Below are 23181 nucleotides of genomic sequence, written 5' to 3'. Positions count from 1 at the left end.
CTAAATGTTTCTGTTGGAAGACAACGTGTGTCAGTGCTTTGGTAGATTTGGTGAACTGTGTTAGTGTATTATTGTATTTTGGAAGTGTGTGTCTGTGTTTAGTTACACTGCATGATTTTGAGCATGAAATTAACTGTTTGGGGAATTGTGTGTTTCAGGTGTGATGTGCGTTAACAGTTTTGAAAAAGTGTTTAAGGTTCTGACAAACGGGTCATAGCGGTTGTAAAAAACTGTAATGACAGTTGCATGAGTGGGGTGAGTTTCTATGCAACTGACTCGATTAAATTATGTCAATATTAAATTGGTTGGTTTGTGGGCGGCACAGTGGCGAGGTGGTTAGCACTGATGCCTCACAGCAAGAAAGTCACCGGTTCGAATCCATGGGCCGGCTGGCCTTTCTGTGTGGAGTTTGCATGTTCTCCCTGTGTCTGCGTGGGTTCTCTCTGGGTACTCCGGCTTAATTGGTGATTCTAAATTGGCTGTAGGTGTGCATGTGAGTATGAATGGTTGTCTGTCTCTCTGTGTTAGCCCTGCAATGGACTAGCGACCTGTCCAGGGTGTACCCCTGCCTCTCGCCCGATGACAGCTGGGACCCTTAACAGGAATAACCGGGTATAGAAAATGAATGAATGAATGAATGATTGGTTCGTCCATCCTAATATAGAGTCTGTGGTTTAAACCATGGTAAATGGTTTGCACTTAAATAGTGCTTTTCTGCCATTCTGGTGCTCAAAGCTCTTTACAGTGTTTATCTTTCAGTGATTCAAACACACTCACCGATGGTTCAACGCAAGATGTTCCCCCCATCGGGTTCAATGTTTCGCCCTTCAAGTGGAGGGGGACATTAACCATGGGATCAGCAGACAGCTCAACCCATCACCTGAGCCACAGTAAGCTATGTGAGGCCTCCTCACTGGAAACAGCAGTTGTTGGATGTTGTTTGTGTGTGAGAGAGTGTTCACATTCTGGAATATTCTTTTGCGCATTTCACTGTGACACTGACACAAGCTACGTGGTGTGTTGCAAAGATCAAGCAAATAAATAGTCACTACGGTGTTTACATCATCAAAGAAACATTTCTAAAAATGACAATTATAAAAACAGAATTAATAAAAAATGAGAAAAACAATTTAAAGTTACAGCGTAGTTATTAAATAATTATACTGGAAATAGATGACAGAATATACTTTTTCTTACTAAGGGATTATTTTCTGCACTCCTTGAATAATTCAAAGTACTTTGAGCCATTAAATTATTGAAAGCTTCTGCTTTCTGGTAAGTACATACAAAAACATGGCTGTAGACCTCAAACTCCTTCATGTCAGCTCGCTTAATCACAACGTCACAAAATCATGATATATTGTAACATCTCAAAAAATACATACACACAAATAATAATTGTCATTTGGTTTAACATTATATGAATGAAATGGAGAATTGAGCCCAGTCTGATTCGAAAATGAATTCAGCCATTTTCTTTTTTGTCCAAAGAACTTATATAATATATACAAGTTGTGGTATATTAGTTGAAATATTCCTACTATGATAACTAAACAGCATTTAATAGGAAAGCATCCAAAAAAAACACTGAAAGGTCATGTTGTCAGACTGAAAAAAGTTAGTTGGTTTGGGTAAAGATGCTTCAAGCACCTGTGCACTCTGTTGCCTTCCAAAGGACGTGTACCAAACACTGCCTTTACAAAGGTAAAAACATTTTCTCAGTTGACACTGTTAACTGAGGTGTGTCCTTCTTTGCCTAAGCTGTGTGTGCTGGTTTGGGGTTAAGCTACCACGACTAAATGTCAGTACTTTTCACACTTAAGGTCTTTTTTTTTTTATGGCTGGGCTTCCAATGTGCCAAACATCCGTAAGTGGAGGGTTTTGTTGAGTGAAAGTTACTTAGTTTCTGAGTGGGGACAAGGACAAGGCACTCTTGTAGGTCTGATGGAATTAGTGTGGTGGAGGTGTACATTATACTGAATATGCCATGTGAGCAGCTGTAGAGAGCAAGTAATTTAACCCCTCCCCAAGTGTTTTATGCAGCCTTTCTTGTTATCCATCTTTTTTGAAATTCGGCCATTATTTGAATACTGTCTTTTAAATAAGAACGTAGGCTTCCTTCACAGGCTTCCAGCTATGAGCACATGGCTGAAGTACTATGGTTTGTACCAGTCAACGTCATTTAAGAAACTACTACTAGCTATGGCAATGTAGTGACCATAGTCTATGACCAAACCAGAAGTGACTTATGAAGATAGCAGGAACCCTCTGTTGACATGCTATCTGGCTGCTTTCTAGCGTTTAAATCTCCTCAGCTTGTTGTGTTTCATCTTTAGTGCTCTCCAACCGCATTAATGAAAGTGGTTGAGGTTAACCACTGATGGACCGACAGTTCACCTCAATCACTTGACAACAGTTTCCAAGGAGGAATTCTCCGATACTTTACCAAATCATCAGGTTACTAGAGTTTACAAAAGCTAGACAGTAAAATGGCTTCCAGTGTGAGCAAGCGTTATTAATGATACGCTCACTCTCATCTACACGGAAGGGGACATCAGTCATGCCAGACTTGCAAATTGTGGCACGAAGAAATTCCATTTACCAATAGACTGTACTATACTTGCATAGATACTGACATGTGCTTACTGCAACATCCAGTCTAATAGGGGGCGGAATAAAAGCATTAGATAAAAAGGCTGCATTGACTGAAACATCAAACACAAACGCAAAGCCAGCAGGAGATCAACGGGGCCGTATTCAGAACTAGGTCTGCTGAAACAAAACCTCATCAAAGCAATTCTTTCATCACCTTGTCAAGTGCAGCCCCCACAGCATATGCCTTTCTACACCAGGCTCCAAGGCAACAACAACCCTGTCCTAAATCTGAAAGTAAATATCACCCAAAATTTCTTCAGGTGAGGTGCTCATCTACAGTACAGACTCTGTAAAGCTCCAGAACTTTGTTGCGGGTTAAGGGTGGATGGAGTTCTTAAATGAGCTCAGGTCAAATCATATTACTATCTTAACAGAAAAAGCAAAGACTTAGAAAATAGTCTTAAAAAGACTGTCTGCAGGATTCCAGCCTGTGGTAATTATTGTAAAATGCAGCACTTTTATACTAAAAGTGAAATCTCTTGATGCATTCCCACAAGCAAGGAGTCTCTGTAATTTGAGGCCACTGCATTTTGCGGAGCAAAGCAAGAAAATAAAGACACAGGGGCGTGCAAATTATTTTAAAGAACTGCTCCGACATTTTACCAGCATGACGGAAAAAAAAAAAGAGTTTGTCATTAAGATTTTGAGCTATCGTAGTCTTACACATGCTTTTATGGGCGAGAATAAACTTTTAACCGAGGCATCAACAGCTACTGCCATGACATAAAATATTTAAAATGCATCGCCAGATTTGCATTAGGAGTTACATAATGAATTTCAAAGGGTTTGGAAATACTAAAGGGGTTTCAAACTAACTTCCTGAAACACAACTTCCTTATGTAAATGAGGTTATGAAAAGAAATGAGATGCACGGAGGCAGCGGGGGCAGGATTTCGGTGTGTATGTCTCGGGTTCGCATGGGAATTTGTGAAATCAAGAGAGCAGCAATGTAAGAGAAAATCAAATGTGTGTCAGAGAATGTGTGCGTGAAATGGAGTCGGAAGGAAAGAAGCAGAGAATGAGGGAGAAAAATGAAGTCCTTAGAGATAGTATCAGAAATAGACTGAGTATAACGCAGCTCTTCTTGCACAGGGAGAAGAAACAAGCGCCTGTTATAGAGACACACAGACATTGCTGACTTTATTTACAGAGATCTGACACAAACCACAGTAATTAGACAGCTCCCTTCCTCTAACCTGCGGGAGGTTCCTCGGCTCTCCAACCCTAACTGTTCTGAGTGCCGGCTGAGAAAAGGATGATAAATATCTAGGGATGAGTGCTTCTTTTTGAACAGACGAGCTGATAAGATTCTTGACTTGGAACAGAGCACAAGTCAGCAAAAATAGGTTACCACAGGCTAACAAGTACAACTTTGGGAGCTCATAGACACACTGCTGAATGGTAAAATGATTTCAAATGATTTATATTGTCGTATGTATTATCCAGTGTTCTGCCCTGAAATAAATATATGGACATATTTTTGAGTTTTACAGAAGCCAGTGTGCCTGTAGCATCATACTTGGACTATTGCACATATTGGATATTGTTTCCAGCACAATTCCCTGGAAATCTGTGTCCAAGAAAAGACTGAAATGCATGTTTTTACGGGTGAAAGGTTGACATCGAGGGTGTGCTTTTCTGGTGAGAGCAGGACCGTCTGTGGGTGTAGAGCGAGTCTATACACTTACGGCCCCGGCTCTCTTCTTGACCTCTCGCTTGTACACAATGTAAAACAACCCAAGATGAGGGGGAAGGTGTGTTTGTGTTGTTGTAGAAAAGGAAACAGAACATTTTTCACCTTCTGAAGCACTGAGCAGGTGATTGAAATGAAGCTAAACAGATTTTCAGTTTAAGTTACAATCCTTAAGATTTTAATTTAGTCCGTTTTTTGATATATACTTTTTAGTAAGACCTACGCACTCGTTACCATGGCATCAAACTAACCATAAACCTAACCTTAAAAACATGCGTTCACCTTAAAATGCAACACAAAGTGGGCGTCTCATGGTAGTGGGCGTGTTGTGCAGTACTGCCTGTCTATTTCAGCAATCTTTAAATGTAATTGCAGAAGTCTGAGAACACCTCTTTGCATGGTTGTTTTCTTTGTTCACGGTGGAGTCTGCCATCCCCACATTGCAGTCTAATTGAATTTGAATGACTAATTCAAGAGACACTGATGTGGAATATTTTTATCGACTATATAAGCCTCTCTGTTTACAGTTGTCACTCCTAATAGTTACTATATCTGCCACCCCAATTATTTCTGCTGCAGCTCCACGATAAAAGTCACCCAATTATGTTCCAGTGTATTTGTCCATGAGGTTAGCATTTAGGACTTTATAGTTGTTCAGCCTCAAGCAGATGGATCCCCCAAATGAGCTTGCTTCTGCTGCTGTTGAACAGGACCATTAGTGTTTGTTCTAGGGGCTCCAGGCACTGGTTCTGTGAAGCGTCTTGAGACAGTTTTAACTGTTATTGATACTAAGTCACTTGACTTGACTGGAATGGAAAAATGTTTCTGCCCCCTCCCAGATCCCAAACTGATTGAGAATATGCAGGATACGCTGAAAAAAGCCCGATCCACAGAGGCCCCTACCCTCAACCCATAGGGCCCAAGAGACTGGCAAGTACCAGACACCACAGAACACTTTCAGATGAACCCACATCCATTCCCTGATGGATCCGAACTGTTGTGGGGGCACAAGGGAAACCTAAACAATTTTCGTCAGGTAGTTTTAATGTTATGGCTGATCTATGCATTTGTATATTTAACATATCCTGTGCCTACAAACCCATTTGAAATCAGTTTTGGTAAAAAAACAAAAAAAAAACAAAAAAAAAACATACATGATGGAGAAGCTAAAAAGGAAGAAGCTTTCTCAGCTCCTGCAAGCCCTGTGTTTCAAAAACATGAGCTTTACATCCAGCGATGACAGTTCTTCACTGAAGAAAAGCAGAATCTGTGCGAATGTTTTCCCCAAGGACATTTAAACATGGCTGAATCGTAATATGAAGGCTACCCTCACATCCCTTGGAAGAGAAATCACTGCCAGGTTGACAAAATGAAAGGGATGCGTGGATGGCAGCGGTTGGCAGGGGAAGGGAGGAGTTAATGAAGGATAAGGAGCCGAGGGAAAAAAAAAGTAAAACAGAAAGAGAAGCATATAGAGGAGCAGTGGAATGTGAAAAAAGAAAGGAGCGAACAAACGGGGAGGTGGGATCGTAGAAGCAATGTAAGAAAATGTGGGGGTGGAAGGAGGACGGTAATCTGTTTGTATGAGCCATTGGGTAAAGCCTATGGAGCACAGTGTTATTACAGACAGATGATGTATCAAAAACCCTTTCAGTGGCCGTTTGTCCTCATCACTCAAATTACCACTGTCTTGTCATTTGTCTTTCTTATGAGTTAGGTGTTATTATTTTCTGGATAAGAAAATTTAATAAAATCTATATGGGCTTTGATATATGACAGTGACAACCACATATTGTAAAGTTTATTATAATTGGGAATACCCTGTGTACAAATGAGACTCTGTCATCTATCTTGCACCCTTAACAAATCCACCTCCAGTGGCTATTCATAAATAAATTTCTCCTCATATCCTCAACCGTCTGAGCCCAAACTGGAGTGCTGGCATTGCTTTAGTGTCGGATCGATGGCAGAACCAGGCAGGATCGTTTTTCTCACCAGCTGTTGAATTATTCAAGCCAAGACTTCCTCTGGGGAGATTCCTGCTCATGCTGCCAGACTGACGCAGCGAGCTTGCAACCTGGCAGGGAAGATCGGGATCATCGCAGATTTCCCAAAGGCACTGACTGTGCCATGGCCCAAGTGAGCAGAGGTCAAGGAAGTGACTGTATGATCAGGACACCGACAATATGTGATTGATTTATTATTATTTATACTTGTTGGTTTGCCTGTGAACAGCAAAACGTGATGTATGACTGTTTATCTTCAAAAGTGATTTGGTGGAGGAGAAATATCACACTGTGCTACACAACGGGCTGGGGCGCACCATCAGAAAATGCAATCCAAGGCACTGGATTGCACTGAGTGAAAATCTATGTTTTGGAATATTTTGCAATAACAACCATAAATCTGCTTAAACCTATGAAAGCCTTACAGTACATGGACAACACTCCACACCACCCCCTAGTGTCCCTGTTCTAGCCACCCTATGACAGATTGCTGCTAATTTGGACTGAGGGGATAGCACACGTCTGTAGTACGTCTTGCCCGATCACCACTGGAAACAGGAAAGATGCCTCTTATGTCCTTCTCAGATTGAAAAAATGCAGAGGAACTTTCTGCTGAGTGCCTTTGTGCTGGAAGTAAATGTAGCAAGGTGCTAGTGATGAAAAGCAAAATGAAAATGAAAGTGAGCCTGTACTATAAAACGATCCTAAAACTATATCCTGAGAGGGAAAAAATAACGTTACAGAGTAGGTCACTGTAAAATGTGTGATTGTTTCAGTGAAGTGCGGTCACTGCAGTGTGAAGAGCTCATTGTCAGACATCCACCTCTGCCTGCCCCTAACACATGCTCCTTTAGCTAATGAGCTACTCTGGATTCCACAAAAACTGTACCTCAAGTCACAAGGCGCAAATCTGCAGCAGTCCTGAATAATGTCAAGTGTCTACAGCCACACTTTAATCTGGAATGGGGCTGTAATCTAAATGCAAATGTTAACACGCCAACCTTTTAGAAGGTATAATTTCCCATGTTCACCATCTTAGTTTAGCTTGTTATTTTTCTCATTTACAATAAACACAATACAGTTGAGGCTGGAAATTCCATTAGTTTGTTGGATTTTTCATCATAAACCAAATAAGTGGATGAGTTGAAAGTTTGGTGAAATTATTCGTGGAGCGAGATGAATGATCATACAATCACAAAAAACATTAAAATTCATCAGGCCGGGAGTCCAATCCAACCCAATCATTTTCAAAATATTGCAAAACCCAAAAGGTAAAACTCATGGAGTGTGAACCCTTGTTATTGTCATGTTCACATGGCTACACAGACCAGCAATTTCGTTTTAATTTAATCTCACATCCCTGAAAATAAGTCCACTTGGGCTTTAACTCAGACTTGGCACTACCTACTGTTGGCCACAGTAGTGTTTTTTTTTACTGTTATCCCTTTTGTGTCATGCGGCTGAAACTGTGCAGTTAGCCAGCAGTACTGGGAGGAGATGCATACAGGCAACAGTATCCCTGTTGCAGGTAGCATTATCAGGTTTCATAAAACCAGAGTATGGGGTTATCCAGATCTCTCAAACCAGGAATTTAAGTTTACATGAGCAAACTCCACAAAAATAGGATGCTTCCATCCGAATCATAACAGGAAACAATGAGAGGGTGAACAAAGTAGCACGCCAAACCATACAGTAGATGTGACTTAAAAAGATGAATTCTGCAGCACATAGAAAAGTCATTATAAAATAATCTAAGTAAAGAGCAAAGATATTTCAGCCTAGACCAGTTGACTGATGCACAATTTCGAATACAAAGTACAGAAATTCTGAAATAAGACAATAAAACACATCAGATGTTCACAGTAATGTTTCTGTAAGAAATTAGATAAAAAAAAAAAACACATTTACTAGGGTTTCAGCAGTGACTATGGGGATAAGAAATTTATATCAATACTGTGACAACTTCACAAGGGAACTCATTTATTTTGAGAGCAGACCAAAAAGGGTACCGTATGGCTATATTTCTAGTCATTTGTTAAAATATAATCCACAATAATAGCTGAGCTAGATGCAATAGTGTTCTTATATAGGCAGCCAGGAGTACAAGGTAGGCCCTGACACACATTTGTTCACTCATTCATTATCTATTTTCCCTTCGGACGTCGGTTGCTCCAGTCATCTCACCCTTAATCGTTTCACACGTCTCCAGCTTTACCACACATGACCATCTTGCCCAATCACTCCATCCTGCACTCAGGGACACAGAGCCAGAGCTGAAATAGCACTGTGGGTCCAGAATAGCAAACAATTTCACGTGTATTCAGAGGAGTGAAATCAATCAAACATTATTCACTGCTAGACGCGGAGCGGCCCGCAGTTAGTCAAACACTGATGGCATTACGAGGTTTTCATTCATTCAAAAATGTTAGAATAATCATAATGTTAGGGTTTGTTGTGAAGAAATCAGCTTTTACGGTTGCCCAGGTACACAGGTGTGTGACGGATTTGAAAATAATAAGCTCTGTTTCAAATAAAGCTCGTGCAAATGTCTTCAGCTTCAGAATAATACTTTGCCTTCAGATGAAAATCCTTCCCACATAAACCCACTGACATGCTATGTGTAACTTGGACATTTGTGCTGATATACAAGCTTGTCGATGTGCCAATAGGGAAATATACTTGCAGATCCAAACCTGAGACCACATACCAGCGACAAGCTGGAGCTCATTAGCTGCAGAATATTGAATATCATTTCTAATTTTAAGCACCACAGATTCAAATTTCCATGAACTTGCTCAGATAGAATTTGTATCATTACTAAAATACATCAGAAGAAGCATAGAGTATCTGATTAGATGATATTTTACGACCAGTCAACTCACTGAGTGGTTGATACTACTGAAAATGTAGACTTTGTACTGAAAGTACTTGCACCTGTTAGGATTCTAGCTCCATCAACAACTGGCAGCGTCCAATCTCCTTTGTTCATGGCCATCAGTGTCACGCCATTCAAAACAAATTAGTTTATTTAGTTCAGTTAAAATGCATCACTTGTCGTGATTTGGTGCTAGTGAGGATGAAAAAGATCCAGGGCCCGTATTCCTAAAGATTCTAAGAATCCTCTAAGAGAGCTCCTATCTTAGCCTAAAAATTCCTAGCTAGGAGTCTTAGCTTAGGAGTGATTCCAGAAAATTCTTAGAGAACTCTTAGCAAGGAATGGACAGAAACTCTTATCTTAGTGAGGAGGTGTGGTTGACCCCGTTGCTAGGTATGAGTCATCATTTCAAGAGGTGTGATTGGTTGATCCTAAAAGCTAGATAACAATACACTTTTGGTGATAATTGGCCTAGAATAGACGTCAAATTAATAGACTTAATAACAGAATCTAATCTCTATGAAGACTGTATAATTATAAATAATACTTTACATAAAAATAAATAAATAGTACGCTATACTTTAAAAAGTATCCTATAAAATGTGTGATTAAACTCAGGCCACTACCACAGTATTCACATGCTGATAGTTCTATTTATTTGCTTTCATTCATTTACCACACTGGTAACATTTTGCACTTCACCTATTTGGTATTAACAAGAGTAAAATGGCTCAGCTTTCATCAATTTCTGTGATTGCTAACCGGCCTAGAAGAAGCAGTGTTGGTTGGTGTTCAAATCTTCCAAAAACCGAACAGCAGTGGAGAAGAAATGAAGTAGGAAACCCAACTGAAGAGGAACAGTGTTTGCTTCTGGATCAACTGGTCAATGAGAATAAAAGTGTTTAGAGACGTAGATTTGGCTCCAAGTCATCACTGCTGCATTGTTGCATTTTTGCATTTTTCCTGTTGCTAAATACCTCAGTGTTGTGATGACTTTCATTTCCGGTGATACAGTAGTCCCTCGCTATAACGCGGTTCACCTTTCGCGGCCTCCCGGATTTTTTTAGTGCAATTTTGCATGTTTTTTTTTTTGTTTTTTTTTGTTTTTTTACAGCGCATTGTTTTCTGCGTCCTGATTGGCTAAGGAACTGTAGCCCATTGTCAATCAATCTCCTCCGTACGGTGTCTACAGAATTGTTGCAAATTTACATATACAGTATCTTTGATCGCTGGCAGTGTGACTGAAGTGCGGTATGTTTGCAAGTTATTGAGAAAAGTGTATAAAGTGTGTAGTGAGGGGTTTTGCAACCTTAAAACATTTATAATCATTGTAAAAAATAAAGCTGACTACTTCGCGGATTTCGCCTATTTTTAGAACGTAACTCCCGCGATAAACGAGGGACCACTGTATTGCGATTGTAACAAGCTTGATTGTCATTCAGTGTTTGGAGAATATCTCTCCTCCTCTTCTTTCAGCCATTTTCTCCTCTGCTTAAGAAATCCCTAAGCCTCCTAAAAGTCCTCCTCCCTGCTCTTAGCAGATCTCACCTTAGGAGCACTCTTAAGAGCTAAGATTCTTTAGGAACTCTTTATCTTTACTAGGAGCTACTCCTAACTTTGAGAGGAAAACGTCATGATTCTAAGAATTTTCTTAGAATTTGGCCACTAGGAGCAACTCTTAGCGCTAAGAATCTTTAGGAATACGGGCCCAGCTTTCTAATTGCCAGGTGATGGTAGCTGTCCACAGCTGCGACTCACCTTCCTCAAAAGCTCTGACTGGGTGCTATTAAGCTCCCATTACTCCATCACATATGCAGAGGACAGATGCTTCTACCGCAGCACAACAGGTGCAATTCACCCGCATAAATGACTGCTCGTGCACCTGTCCTGTTCATCGGAACGCTTTGAGCTTTAGTGCATTCTGTTTTTTATGTTTTATATTTAGATTGCAGGTGGAAAATAATTGTTTGTGGGCATGTCTTTGAGATGTCTTTGGAAACTTAGCAGAGGCTCTCTAATACCGAGGCTGGAAAGGGTTGCGTACATATCACACATATCACAACAGTTAGTTATTGTTGCATTTAGGCGGGTCAATGATGTGTGCATGTCTTATTTTTCACAGTTACAACTCATCTTCTGACCTTCTTTTGCACTTTCGGAAATAAGTATACACTCTATGCGTGCATTCACTCTCAGCACTGGCATTACCTATCGCACATTTGCAGCCTTCTTCCATTTGGTGCTATTAATGACACTGATTTAGAACTTTATCTGATGGTGCAATGTGGATCTCCCTGACATTTTTGAAAGTAGTGGGGTAATTTATGATAACGGCGGTGGTCTGTTGGTCGTTAGTATCTCCAAGCACTAAAGAGGTCATTTATTTGTTGTGAGTACTGTCGTGTTGGGCGCCTGCAGAGATGAGTCCTCTTAGCTTTGTTAGGTCTGTCAATGGCTCCAGTTGAAAGAGCCAGATGAATCCAATCATGTAATACAATAATAAGACACATGAGACACCAATAGCAAGCCCTTGGTCCAGTGTAACTTTGATAAAAATGCTAATTGGGGATCTGAGTCAAGCAAGTTGTACCCACTGGTCAGATGTTAATAAAGGTTCCTCCAATTAGAAAGACCATTCATGTGAGCCATGAATCCCCACATGCAGATCAAACATTTATTAAAAACTCAACTGACTTGAAGGAAGATAAAGGCACAAACGTTCTCAGTTTGCCAGTAGGAGCAGCATCTGCAATAACAGAGGGTTTGAATGTGTGAAGTATGTGAACTGCCCATTTAAGTGTTTGATGCAATGTGTCATTTGAACACACTGCTGGTTCTAACCTGGCTTTTAAAAGGACTGTCCAATGATTTGGGATTTTTGGAGCTTTTTGAATTATGCCATGTGTTTGTTTTGTACTCCTTTCACCATTATGCGGTTTAATTTTATTATCACTTTTATTTTCTCTATTATTGTAGAAAGGAACATTAGAGCTTTTACCCAAAATAAAGCTGTAGCGCCACTGGTAACATGGTGCTTGAAAAAAGCCATGATTAAAAAATTAAATCAAAAATAGCTGCCTTGTTTTCAAGTGGAAAATGAATCTGAAAGTTCCAAGTCAAAAACAAAACACTGCAGCCACACGGAATATGTGAAAATGAGTGAAATATGTGAGCAGAAAACCTTCGGTTAGTTTGAGGTTGCATACGAGGTGGCTATATCCTTGTGGGAGGAACAAAAATTATATATATAGTAAATATTTTTCTGTTTAAAATGATGTTAGCCCTCTAACATGTTTACTAGTAACAGTCTTTTCAGCTATTTACAAAACAGAAAGACTGCCTGTTTGGGTGATCCTCCTTTCCTCCAGTCCTTCACAGAGAAATTTGACTTTGTCTTCCCATGACTTCTCTGCTCTCGCCAGAAACCCAGCGAGCCCCATCAGCCAGAGAGCGCAGATCAAAGCCCGGTTTCAGCCTCTCAGCCACTAAAGCCAGCGTGACACTGAACCATCATTAACACTCACAGAGAGTGTTACCCTTCTTCCTTTGGACCTGACATCACTTATGTTCAGTGGCTGCCGTCCACTGTCTCACCAGGCCTTGTTTACAGTCAAGGAGATTTTCTCACCAGGGTGTAAGAGCTGCAAGATACGAGCTTAATGCTAGTATGCAGGCTGAAAGAATTTGATGGCTACAGGAATAGCGACAGTTAATTCTCAGCAGCAGAGCTGACAGAGGTGATTATAGGCATCGCTCTGTGAAGACGCTGACAACTGAACAGTGCTGCTGTCAGAGCTGGAGGGGATTATTGGGTGTAGGGTGAAGAGTGACGGATAAAAATCAGCATCTTTATAATATCATTGTAAGGAAAGCGAAAAAAAATAAATGGGAGAGGTGTAAGAGATGGCGACAATTTAGTTTTTTTTAATAATATATAGGAAGTAAGTTAAGGGAAGTGTTGCTTTTAAAATGTGGATGAAGCTCTTGACATGTGCATATTTAATCTTTTCAGCACAGTCCTTTTTATTGATTTATTAAAAGCATTAGTTGCAGTCACAGAGGCACAGAAAAAAACAGAAAAAAGGAATTTCAAAAAATGCATTGAACTGTGACAGAGTAAATGCTTTGCAGATACTGTGTTTGTCTATAAAGCACTTGTTCACTGTGTTACTAAATAAGCAAGAGTGTAAAAAAATAATTGATTGGTTCTGCCAGTTCAGGTGTTTCATGCTATAAGGCCGTCCGAACGTCCTTTTGTACTCTAACTGCTCGGCACAGACACACCATAATACGCTATTCTTCCTTCTGATCAATGCAGTCTCTCTGTGAAACAGAGCGGCCAGCAGCAAAGCAGAATGGGTGGAACAGAAAGTTGTTAGCGATCACCGGATTATGTGCACTGTCCCCCAAGAGGCCAAGTCTGTGTAGGCTGTGAGACGGTCGGAGTCGGAGAGGTAGCGAAGCAGCAAGTGTCAGAGTGCCATGGTCCGCTGTGATCATCAGCTTATACAGCGAGCAGCTTAAGAAGTGCAATAAATGCAGGAAAAAGAGAGCAATATCTGTGCGGCTTCAACAAGCAAAAAAGAATATCTCATATGTGAACACTGCTCAACTTTAATGCAACTATAAGCACATGATTCCCACAACTCTGTACACGAGGGTTTAGTATGAAGAGCCAATGGTCAAAGCGGTAGTGTGGTGTTAACCTGCACAAATATTTAGCCAGTAGGTTATCTCTTTGTATTTTTGGAGGGAGGCTCTAGCTTTGTGCTTTTGCTATTTGTTATTTTATCTTATATATTTTAGAAAACTCTCTCACTGGCAAATTTGGTTAAGTCTCAATTTTCATTTTCTTTTTCTGCTTTTTTGTCGTTGTTTGTTTTATTGACCTACACATAATCACCACGGCTCAATTAGCATAACAGCCACAGCATTTTAACGTCTTTTGATCCTAAATAGGATGTTTATGGAGAGTATTTTAAGTATCACCTAGCTGACTCCTAGACTTTCCCCTGGAATAGACCTGAGCTTAGAAGCCATCGTAATGCACGGCAGCAGCTTCAGAGTTTTCAGCACACTGTATTGTTCTGCTAGCCTGGATGACAGTAGGACCCAGTTGGTCTGGAACCTCTCCATTGAGAACTGATCATGCTTTATTCAATTGATTTACGACTATCTATCTATAGCGTGCAGAGGTGTACATATAGGTGTTATGCCGTGTCCACACTTCAAGTGACAAAGTTATGTAACGTGGCTTGATAGGCTGCAATTCATTTTCATTGGAAGGAGTTGCTACATAACAAACTTGTGCTAGCTTCAGCGTTTTTAATGCTCCAATGACGCGGTGACGCATCAGCCAATCACATGCATTTGTGTCACGAGTTACGATGCCAGATGTCACAACATCAACAAGCTCTTTAGCATCACTTCAGTGGCAACAGACTAGCTGCCAAGCTTGGCTCTTTAGTAACATATGTCACTTGTAGTGTGAACTTCACACTAAAACCAGCTCAACTTTGTAGCGCATCACACCATTTGTGAAGTGATAGTGTCGTGTGTAAGTTCGCAGCTTCATATCTGGGGCATCCATTGAAAATGACTTGTAGCCTGCTGACGTTGCCAGTGGTGTGAACGCAACATTTTTCTGTATCTACAGAGTTTTGAACCAACGAATATAGTTATACTTAGCTCACGTAAACTGCTAGCATAGCTAACCAGCATGCTACCAACGCAGACCACATTAATCATTGCATGACCTTATGTTAACCAGCGTAACTATAAGAAAGAAGAAACCTTTTTAATAATAAGTGCACAAGTACAATCCAAAATCTTTAAAATCTCTACCAAAACCTTTGTTTAACCATCATTATTGACTAAGACCCTGACCTTTTGCAGAGGCTGACAAACAATTCTTAAATAAATCGAGATACTAATGGAATTAGGAACATTTTGAAAACAACCAATGAAATGATAAAAGACTTTTACAAAGCCTGTGTATGATTAGCTTACTACATTCGTTTGAGGGATTACTCATTGTTAGAGTTTATTCCATTTATTTAGCTTGAATAAATGGGATAAAGTCTATTCGTTTGCCTTTAAATCATTTTCTCTTTTAAAAGCGAAACACACATTTGGAGTAGATAAAGTATTAAATAATAAAAAATCCAACAAACTCTAACCGGTCCTATCATTTGTCCTTAATGGTGTCCCGTTCTATTGAATGCCTAGACCCAGCTATAAAACAGTGTTTACTGCTTTATTTCTTTGTCTTTCCTGTCTAGAGATCATTAACTCCGTATGTCTCTTTTATAATTTACTCTTTATATAAAGTTTAAAAGGTGAGTCATAAAATCTGTGACAGTATTTGGCCTTTTAAATAGAAAAGAAGACTTCAGTGTTTAACTGACAAGTGCTTTGTGTTACCAGAATTAATTTGGTGCTTTTTTTTTTTATAGCTGGAAGTGCTGGAAATTGGCTCTAATTTATATTTTCATAATAACCATCCATCAGCTGACCATGAAAACGATGACAGCGTGAATGAGACCATTACTCATAGTGATGAACTTTAAGAGAATTATCACCTGAGTTGTTATTTAGCAGTCTGTTCTTAGGACAGGGGGAAACTTACAAACAGCAAGCAGACACAATTAGCTGCTGAAGCATTTAATGGAGCCGGATAGTTTCATCACGAGTTTGCAAAGAGCAGTAATGCAAGAAGAGAGTAAAAACTGGACTCAACAGGTGGACAGAAACACGACGTCAAATGAATGAGAGCTTAAACCTGCTAATTTGTTAACATTTTATCATATCATACTGTTCACAACTTGTTTGCAGTGCCCCCAGCTCTCGTGTGTTGTGCTCTCCCTGTGATTCCTGGGCTTTATTGGGAAATGTGATTATTCTTATTTCCCCCTCATTTACTCACATTTCACTGAAATATTGTATCACATTAATTACTAAGACTCATGTACTACTGTTAGTAATTAGACAACAACTAAATCTTGCTACTATTACATTATTACTGTCTGTGAGTTTGTCCTAAACCTGCTGGCGCCTTATTTGCATTTTATAATGAATTATTGCCACTGCTTTCCAGTTACTGCGCTATGGTAGCACCTCAGTGTGTTTCTCATCTTAGTTTCTCTTTATCTACTTTCTCACCATCCATGCTGTTTTTCTCTGCCTATCTCTCTCTCTCTCTCTCTCTCTCTCCACACCTAATTTTCTCTAACCAGCTAAATTCAGTTATGCTGTGTGATATCAGGCAGTGTGCCCATTCTGTTACCTTCTGTGTGTGCTTTTGAGAGAGAGGGACAGAAAGAAGTTTGTCTTGCTCCTGGTGGTGGTGAGGAATCATCTGCGAGATAATTATGTTGTGGTTTGCAAAGCGGAGCTCATGTTTTATACACGGCATTCTTCACATGACTAATGAGCTTCAGTGAAGCTTGTGGTGCAGTACGCATTCGCGGCAGAAGATCTCAAACCAGGAGAGATGTGATGTGAAAGAGCAAGGGAAATCAGAGCAATGAGAAGCAGTGGTGCTAGATCTCCCCAGGGCTTTCCTTCACTGTGTGAGATCATGCTTTCATATCCGTCCCAGATCTGTAAAGGAAGCAAGCAGATGCTGAAACTGGGGGTTGTCATAAGCAACAAATCTCTATGCAAATGCAGACCATCCAGAAATTCAGAAGTGGAATTTAATCATAGCAACACGTGCACTTCCTGCACTCAGGAAACAAGCCATGAAATCCCGTGTCCCCACTGTTAGTGAGCCGTGCACTGACAACAAGAATAGAATGATCACGTCACTACTGCAAGCCACCAATAGAAGTAAAATCCAACAGCTACAACATCCATCACATTATTGAAGACCTTAGATTAGGTGTCACCATCAAGAAAAGGCCAATCTGTTAATTGTTTAATGGCGTCTCTGCTCTGCTTTCAGTCGATTTGAACTTTGACCCAGTCCTTGTTGGGAGTCTCACCTCACTCCTCTTAACCCCCATCAGCTCATTGTTCCTACATTACTGTGCAAAAGGTTTAAGAAGCTTATATGTTTAGTCTTATCCACCAAACAATACTGTTTTGGAGGGGATTGATTTGAAGTTCATTCCGCAGGACGACACTAATCCCAAACATGCATCATCTTTAGTGACAAAAATGAACAAAGCTCTGATCGCAACATCATCTGCAACTGAAATGGACTAAATCAGCGGAAGAGCTGTGGTAAATTCTCATACTATTTTTTTTTGTTTACTTTTTTTTGTTTTGGCCAACAGAGAACTGATTGTTTAGCAAATGCAGCTGCAGGCATTCAGAGCAAAAGTAGGATTGGAACCTAAAATGTTGGTTGCCAGTGAGAACCAAGTGCCAGGAGTCATGGTGGATGTGTACTCATCCTGTGAAAATAAGCAATAAAAATGGAATAAAAATGGAAAAGTGAGAAGGAGAACCAGAGCCATAGTAGGGACATACAGTACATTCATTCATTCATTCATTCATCTTCTGTAACCGCTTATTCCTGTTAAGGGTCGCGGCGTCTGCTGGAGCCTATCCCAGCTGTCATCAGGCGAGAGGCAGGGGTACACCCTGGACAGGTCGCCAGTCCATCGCAGGGCTAACACAGAGAGACAGACAACCATTCACACTCACACTCACACCTACGGCCAATTTAGAGTCGCCAATTAACCTAATGAGCATGTCTTTGGATGGTGGGAGGAAGCCGGAGTACCCGGAGAGAACCCACGCAGACACAGGGAGAACATGCATACTCCACACAGAAAGGAACCAGTCGGCCCATGGATCCGAACCCGGGACCTTCTCGCTGTGAGGCATCAGTGCTAACCACCTCTCCACCGTGCCGTCCATACAGTACATCTGCCACATTTATCAGAAAATTGTATGAAGAACTTGCTAAAGAATTTGGTGAAGCCCAGGTTTATCCGAGGTTTAGCCTCCTACTGGACTAGTGCTGGCTCGTAAAACAGTTATCAAGTTCTAAGAACTGTTAGTGTTTACAGACACTCCAAATACTGATTTGAACTATTTTCTATTTATTGCACTTTATATGAACTCACAGATTCGCTGGCATTATTTTTGAAATCATCCTCCTTTTAGGTTTTGTGTCTAAACATTTCGCACAGTACTGTACCCTATATTTACCCTCGGGGCCAAAAGAGTCTGTCCTTTTATTATTAACCGTCTCAAAATTAGTGTCCTTCCACAGATTAAAAACAACCTAGTCCTTCAACTGTATCGACATAATTTTCAATGTCTCTTCATTCCATCTGAAAGAAATACAGAGGATTTTTAGCTTGTTTACCAAATTGAGTTTGAATCTAAATGATTCTAGCCTGAAATTACACATCTCCTTTCTCTTCTAGTTTCTAAAATTAAAGCACTTTGTTGTTAGTCATAATACACAGTACTGGTTACGTTATTACTTTATGTATTTTGGTTGAAAATGATAGATAGACAGAAAATCAGCGTGGATGTGTCGTATCTTTGTATCTGGCATTCTTCATCCAGAGGTAGATGAGATTCTTTGAGGATTCTGACAATGCCTTCAGCAACTGAGACTGTGAATGATTTAAACCATGTTCATGTTTTTTCTAAATTGCCAGGTTGCCAGTCATTTGTTTTCCTTGAGAAAAACGGATAGTCAGAGAGAACAGTAAGAGTTGTGGTGAAGGGAAATATTACATTTGAACTGTTCTCGAGAAGCTCGCCTTTTTCTTCCGTAGCGTATCTAAACTGCGACATACAGTAACACGTGAACGGGCCATGCCAGGTGAGCTCAATGCTCTGCACTATCACTCTCAGCAGCTGGTTCTCTTCCATTGACAGAGCTGCTCTTCAGTTCACCTGCCAGACAGTCCTCCTCAGCTGACTGGGGAGACTGGTAAATGGCTATGGGCTAAATTAGACACATAAGTACTTTCTGATGTTGTTGAAGTGACTGGACGGTTGAGCAGAGGAGCAGAAACAGGACAGCAGACCTTGACTTGCACTGAGTGAATTTAACAAAGGCCTGACTGGAGGGCTGTGTAGGATTTACACCTCCGCTTCCCTCTGCACTTGCCAGTTGCACCCTTTTCCCTTCATATCTCCGTAGGAGCTAGACCATTGACTGACAAGCCCTGTGGGAGTGTAAACACCAGCTTAAGACAAATCACAGGTTGGAGTTTGGACCAAAAATCTTTTCTTTTTTTTTTTTCTCTGTCACGTCAAACCCTCTCACAAGTGGTCTGTGTCTGACACAGCACCTGAAGGCCACAAACAAATGTACTGAAAACTACACATCAAACCGAGACAGAAATGTGAACACGGCGACTAACGTAACCCAAGGACTGTTTGTTCACATATGAAGTAATGGGTGACGTTAAGGAAGGTTAGGAAGAGAGAAAACTCTGGTACTTCTCTTGCTAAGACTGAAAAGAATGCATATGAGTAACGCAGAATAGCGCCGTTTGCAGCTTCCTGCCACCAGATCCTTCATTCTTCTCCCAGAATGAAAGACAAACCAATTCCTATCATTCACCCCCACACCCCCAATTTTCCCGATCCAGCGCCCACCCACCCCTCTCTGTTTGTCACTGGCCCTGATAATAATACGCTGCCAAAAGCAGGGGGTGTAGCCTGTAATAAGGGGTATTAACCCCCAGGGAACAGCTATCATCATGGTTCGGAGGTTTTAGAGAGTGCGTGTACATGATGACAAAGGGAGACATGTGAAGAACGCCCGTCAGGGAGGCTCTTCTCCTGAATAGGAATCTGACTCACTCAACATCTGTACAAAGGATTTAGAGGATCCGCGAGGCCTTGAACTGTTATTAGAAGTGTTTGAATGTGACTGAAAGATTTAACTGTTGATTTCCTCTGCTTCAGGAGTAGCTACACAGCTGATACAAACTGATAACACAGCAGGAATCTAAGTGTATATAGGAAAACTGGAGGTTGTGAGAGCAATCATTTGCACGCTGAAGGTGTTTTTATGTCACACTAGTTCTGTCTCCAGCCCATCCTCCAACCAGTGAGCTTGTATTCCACTCATCCAATGCATGTTTTTCTAAGACAGAAAGACTCTTAGCCTTTCTCAGTCTCGTTCACACACACACAAAACAAGGTGGCAGTGAAGCAAAAGGGAGGACAACATCCCCCCTACCCTTTCAATTAATGGCTTCTTCTCTCCAAACTCCTCATCTTTCTGGTAAGAGGAATCTGCACCGCTAATCTGCCTCATCCCTCTTTTTCCCCCCCCAAAGTAAACCAGCACAGAAACACACGTACACCTTATCAGAGGAATCATTTGCATAAATGCAGGGGGGTTGTGAGAATGGGACTCATCGTTTACCTGAATGGTGCTTAAATGCACTTCAGTAATGTTGTAATCCCACTCGCCTCATCTTTACAGGCGCACACACACAAAAAAATTTTTTAAATCCAAGGCCATGCAGGGCTTCTAAACTGATTCTCCAGCCTCGCCCACCAACACCATGGTCGTTCATTCAGCAACTGTCTTGCGAGGACAGCAACTGTCTTGTTTTTTTTTTTTTTTTTTCTTCTCTCTGAGCTGAGCGGGGAGATGTGCTGCAAGCTTCTCTGAACGTCAGAAAGCCCATCAATAATGCACACCCAGCTTGTTATAGCTCCAACTCACTCTGCTTCGATGGCTCACCAACCTAAAACCCAGCATCAAAGACCAGAGACATCCGTGTGTCTCTGTCTCTCTCAGATGCTCACACATGCCTTCACTGGAATGTCTAAGAGGTGAAAGGCGTTGAAAGCCTCCACTATAAAGCCTTTCCTAATGGGAAGAGGAGTGACTGCCTATTCTCACTGTTCGAGTGCTGCAGGGATTCATTTGGGTGAATTTCTCTTTCTGAGCTACTTCCTGAAAAGGAGATACTTTTGTACTGAAAAATCGTAAAGAATTGGAATAAGCTTGAGGCCAGGGACGCGGGCACTGTGTGAATGTGATGCAGCAGTACTTTTTAAAGAATGCGGGAGAGGAAGGAACAGGGCTTTCAGTGATGATGTATGCTGATAGTAGACAGAAGGCATACGGTATGAAAGATGTTTCTGGCTGAAGAGGTGATAAAGAAGGATGCAACAATTATTACGCCACATTCAAATGGCTTTGTCTGTTTTTTCCACAGTAAGAGCTCGCATTTCAAAATACACGCAAACAGTTTTCCATTGACATTTTGGAAGCAGGGAGTGTGAAAATAAACCTGAGTGCATGAAACAATGCGAATAGCTGCACATTCAGAGCCTCTTTTCCATGGCAACTTTAAAGTTAAGGACATTCTAACTTTTTCGTAGAGAAATGCCCACATCAGTCGATTAATTGAACAACTTCCTTGGAAGGAAGAGTCTCTGTAGAAAGATTTGCTTAAAAAAATAAAAATAACTTTCTTGAGTGCAATTGGTAAACTAAATCAGCAGAAAGGACATTGTCTCCACAGCACATTTACAAATAATTACCAGTGTGTATCTGTTTTAGATAATGTGTCCTAACAATCCTCAGTAAATCCCACAGAAAGGGTGGGGCGCACTCACAACTTTTCCAGCAAGCAGCCTGAACACCGAACTTTCCTGACCGTCTCTGCGGACGCGTCGACTCACCTGCAGGAGACGGTGATTTCTACTTTGGTGGCGGGGATGTTGCCTGTGATCGGGTCGAAGTCGTACACCGATGACATGTCCTCCAGCTTGTCCATAACGTCTCCCTCCATCATCTCCATCGCCAGACTTCGGGGCGGCTCGGGCGTGATCCGAGAAGCGCACAGCCTGGCCCCGACGGAGCGCGCGGAGTCTCCGGTGAGTCCTGAGACCAGATCAGAGACCAGCCGGCCTCCGGTCCGACCGGGTGAGGCAGCCACTTCACAAATGTTGAGGCTGGAGAGAGGCTGGAGAGGGGGAGAGCACTGAGTGAGTGAGCACACGTACAAGCAGAGGCGCGCTTGGTTAACTCTCCATGTAGCGTTTTCTTTCTTTCTTTCTTTCTTTCTTTTTTATGCGGGGACAGTATTTGAGATTACTGTTGCGCCCTCACCGACCTGCTGCACATCACATGGAGAGGAGAGGTGCACCGCTCTCTGCTTTTGTCTCCAGTCTGTGCGCACAGCAGAGCGTGTGAAGAGAAGAGACTAGATACACTTAAACCCACCCATCCTCCTCCCACACGGAATTACACTCAAGCAGGGATGCCAGCCTGCCCATACGCTGGTGCTGCTGTTATCACTCTGCAACATCCTGTATGCTCTTCACAGAGAGAGAGAGAGAGAGAGAGAGAGAGAGAGAGAGAGAGAGAGAGAGAGAGAGAGAGAGAGAGAGAGCGTGTTTGCGAGTGCCTGTCACAGAAACAGTAATTACGCACCGATGTTATTTGGCATTTAAGACTTTTTCCGGGGCGTGGTAGAGACAAAAAAATGAATGTTGGCGGGATTCATTTAAAACCACTAAATACGAATCAGCTCGGCTTAACATATGCGCGTGATACTCTGCACAAGTTGCTAAACAGTGGTTCCAGACCTGGTGGTCGAACCGTTCAGCACCACAGCACTGGGACAGCTCCCACAGCCAAGCACGAGCTCAATAATGTGGGGAAAACAGCAGACACATTCAGAAACCTCGTTTGCTTCTAGAGTGTAACAGTTATACAGTACATTCAGCCCAGGGTGCTAAGTCCAAATCAGTTTGTACTTGGAGTTCTAAGTGAAACAGTTTTCTTTCTTCTGTGTGGATTAGTAGTTTTCTGTGATGAAAGAGGCATGCGCAGTGCATATCAAGGAATGCAGTCGCCAATTAAAAAACGTTCATGCTGGCTGATTTAAAATCAATATTAATTACAGGGAGAGGATTACATAGAGGGTTAATGACCTCTATCCATCATTAGCCTGTTGTATGCAGCAAAGACTTGTCCTGTAAACCACGTCTTAATGGATATG

General features: G+C 41.4%; 1 protein-coding gene across 2 annotated transcripts in view; it reads right to left on the bottom strand.

Annotated features, from left to right (window-relative positions):
* The window catches only part of cpne5b (copine Vb), a gene marked incomplete at its 3' end in the record, with an annotated part of 121878 nt that extends 99700 nt beyond the window's left edge, over positions 1 to 22178 (bottom strand). Inside the window, exon 1 of one of the 2 annotated variants that reach the window (XM_084543597.1) lies at positions 21857 to 22178. In XM_084543597.1, the coding sequence (XP_084399723.1) occupies positions 21857 to 21975 (119 nt within the window). In that variant the 5' untranslated portion in view covers positions 21976 to 22178. The remainder of the gene's footprint in view (positions 1 to 21856) is intronic. The other variant, XM_084543596.1, reaches the window with a different exon arrangement.
* Between the last annotated feature and the right edge of the window lie 1003 nt (positions 22179 to 23181).

The sequence above is a fragment of the Chelon labrosus genome (assembly GCF_963514085.1).
Source record: "Chelon labrosus genome assembly, chromosome: 4".
Taxonomy (NCBI): domain Eukaryota; kingdom Metazoa; phylum Chordata; class Actinopteri; order Mugiliformes; family Mugilidae; genus Chelon; species Chelon labrosus.
Note: the sequence above shows the minus strand (reverse complement) of the source record. Positions and strands in the feature narration are given on the sequence as shown.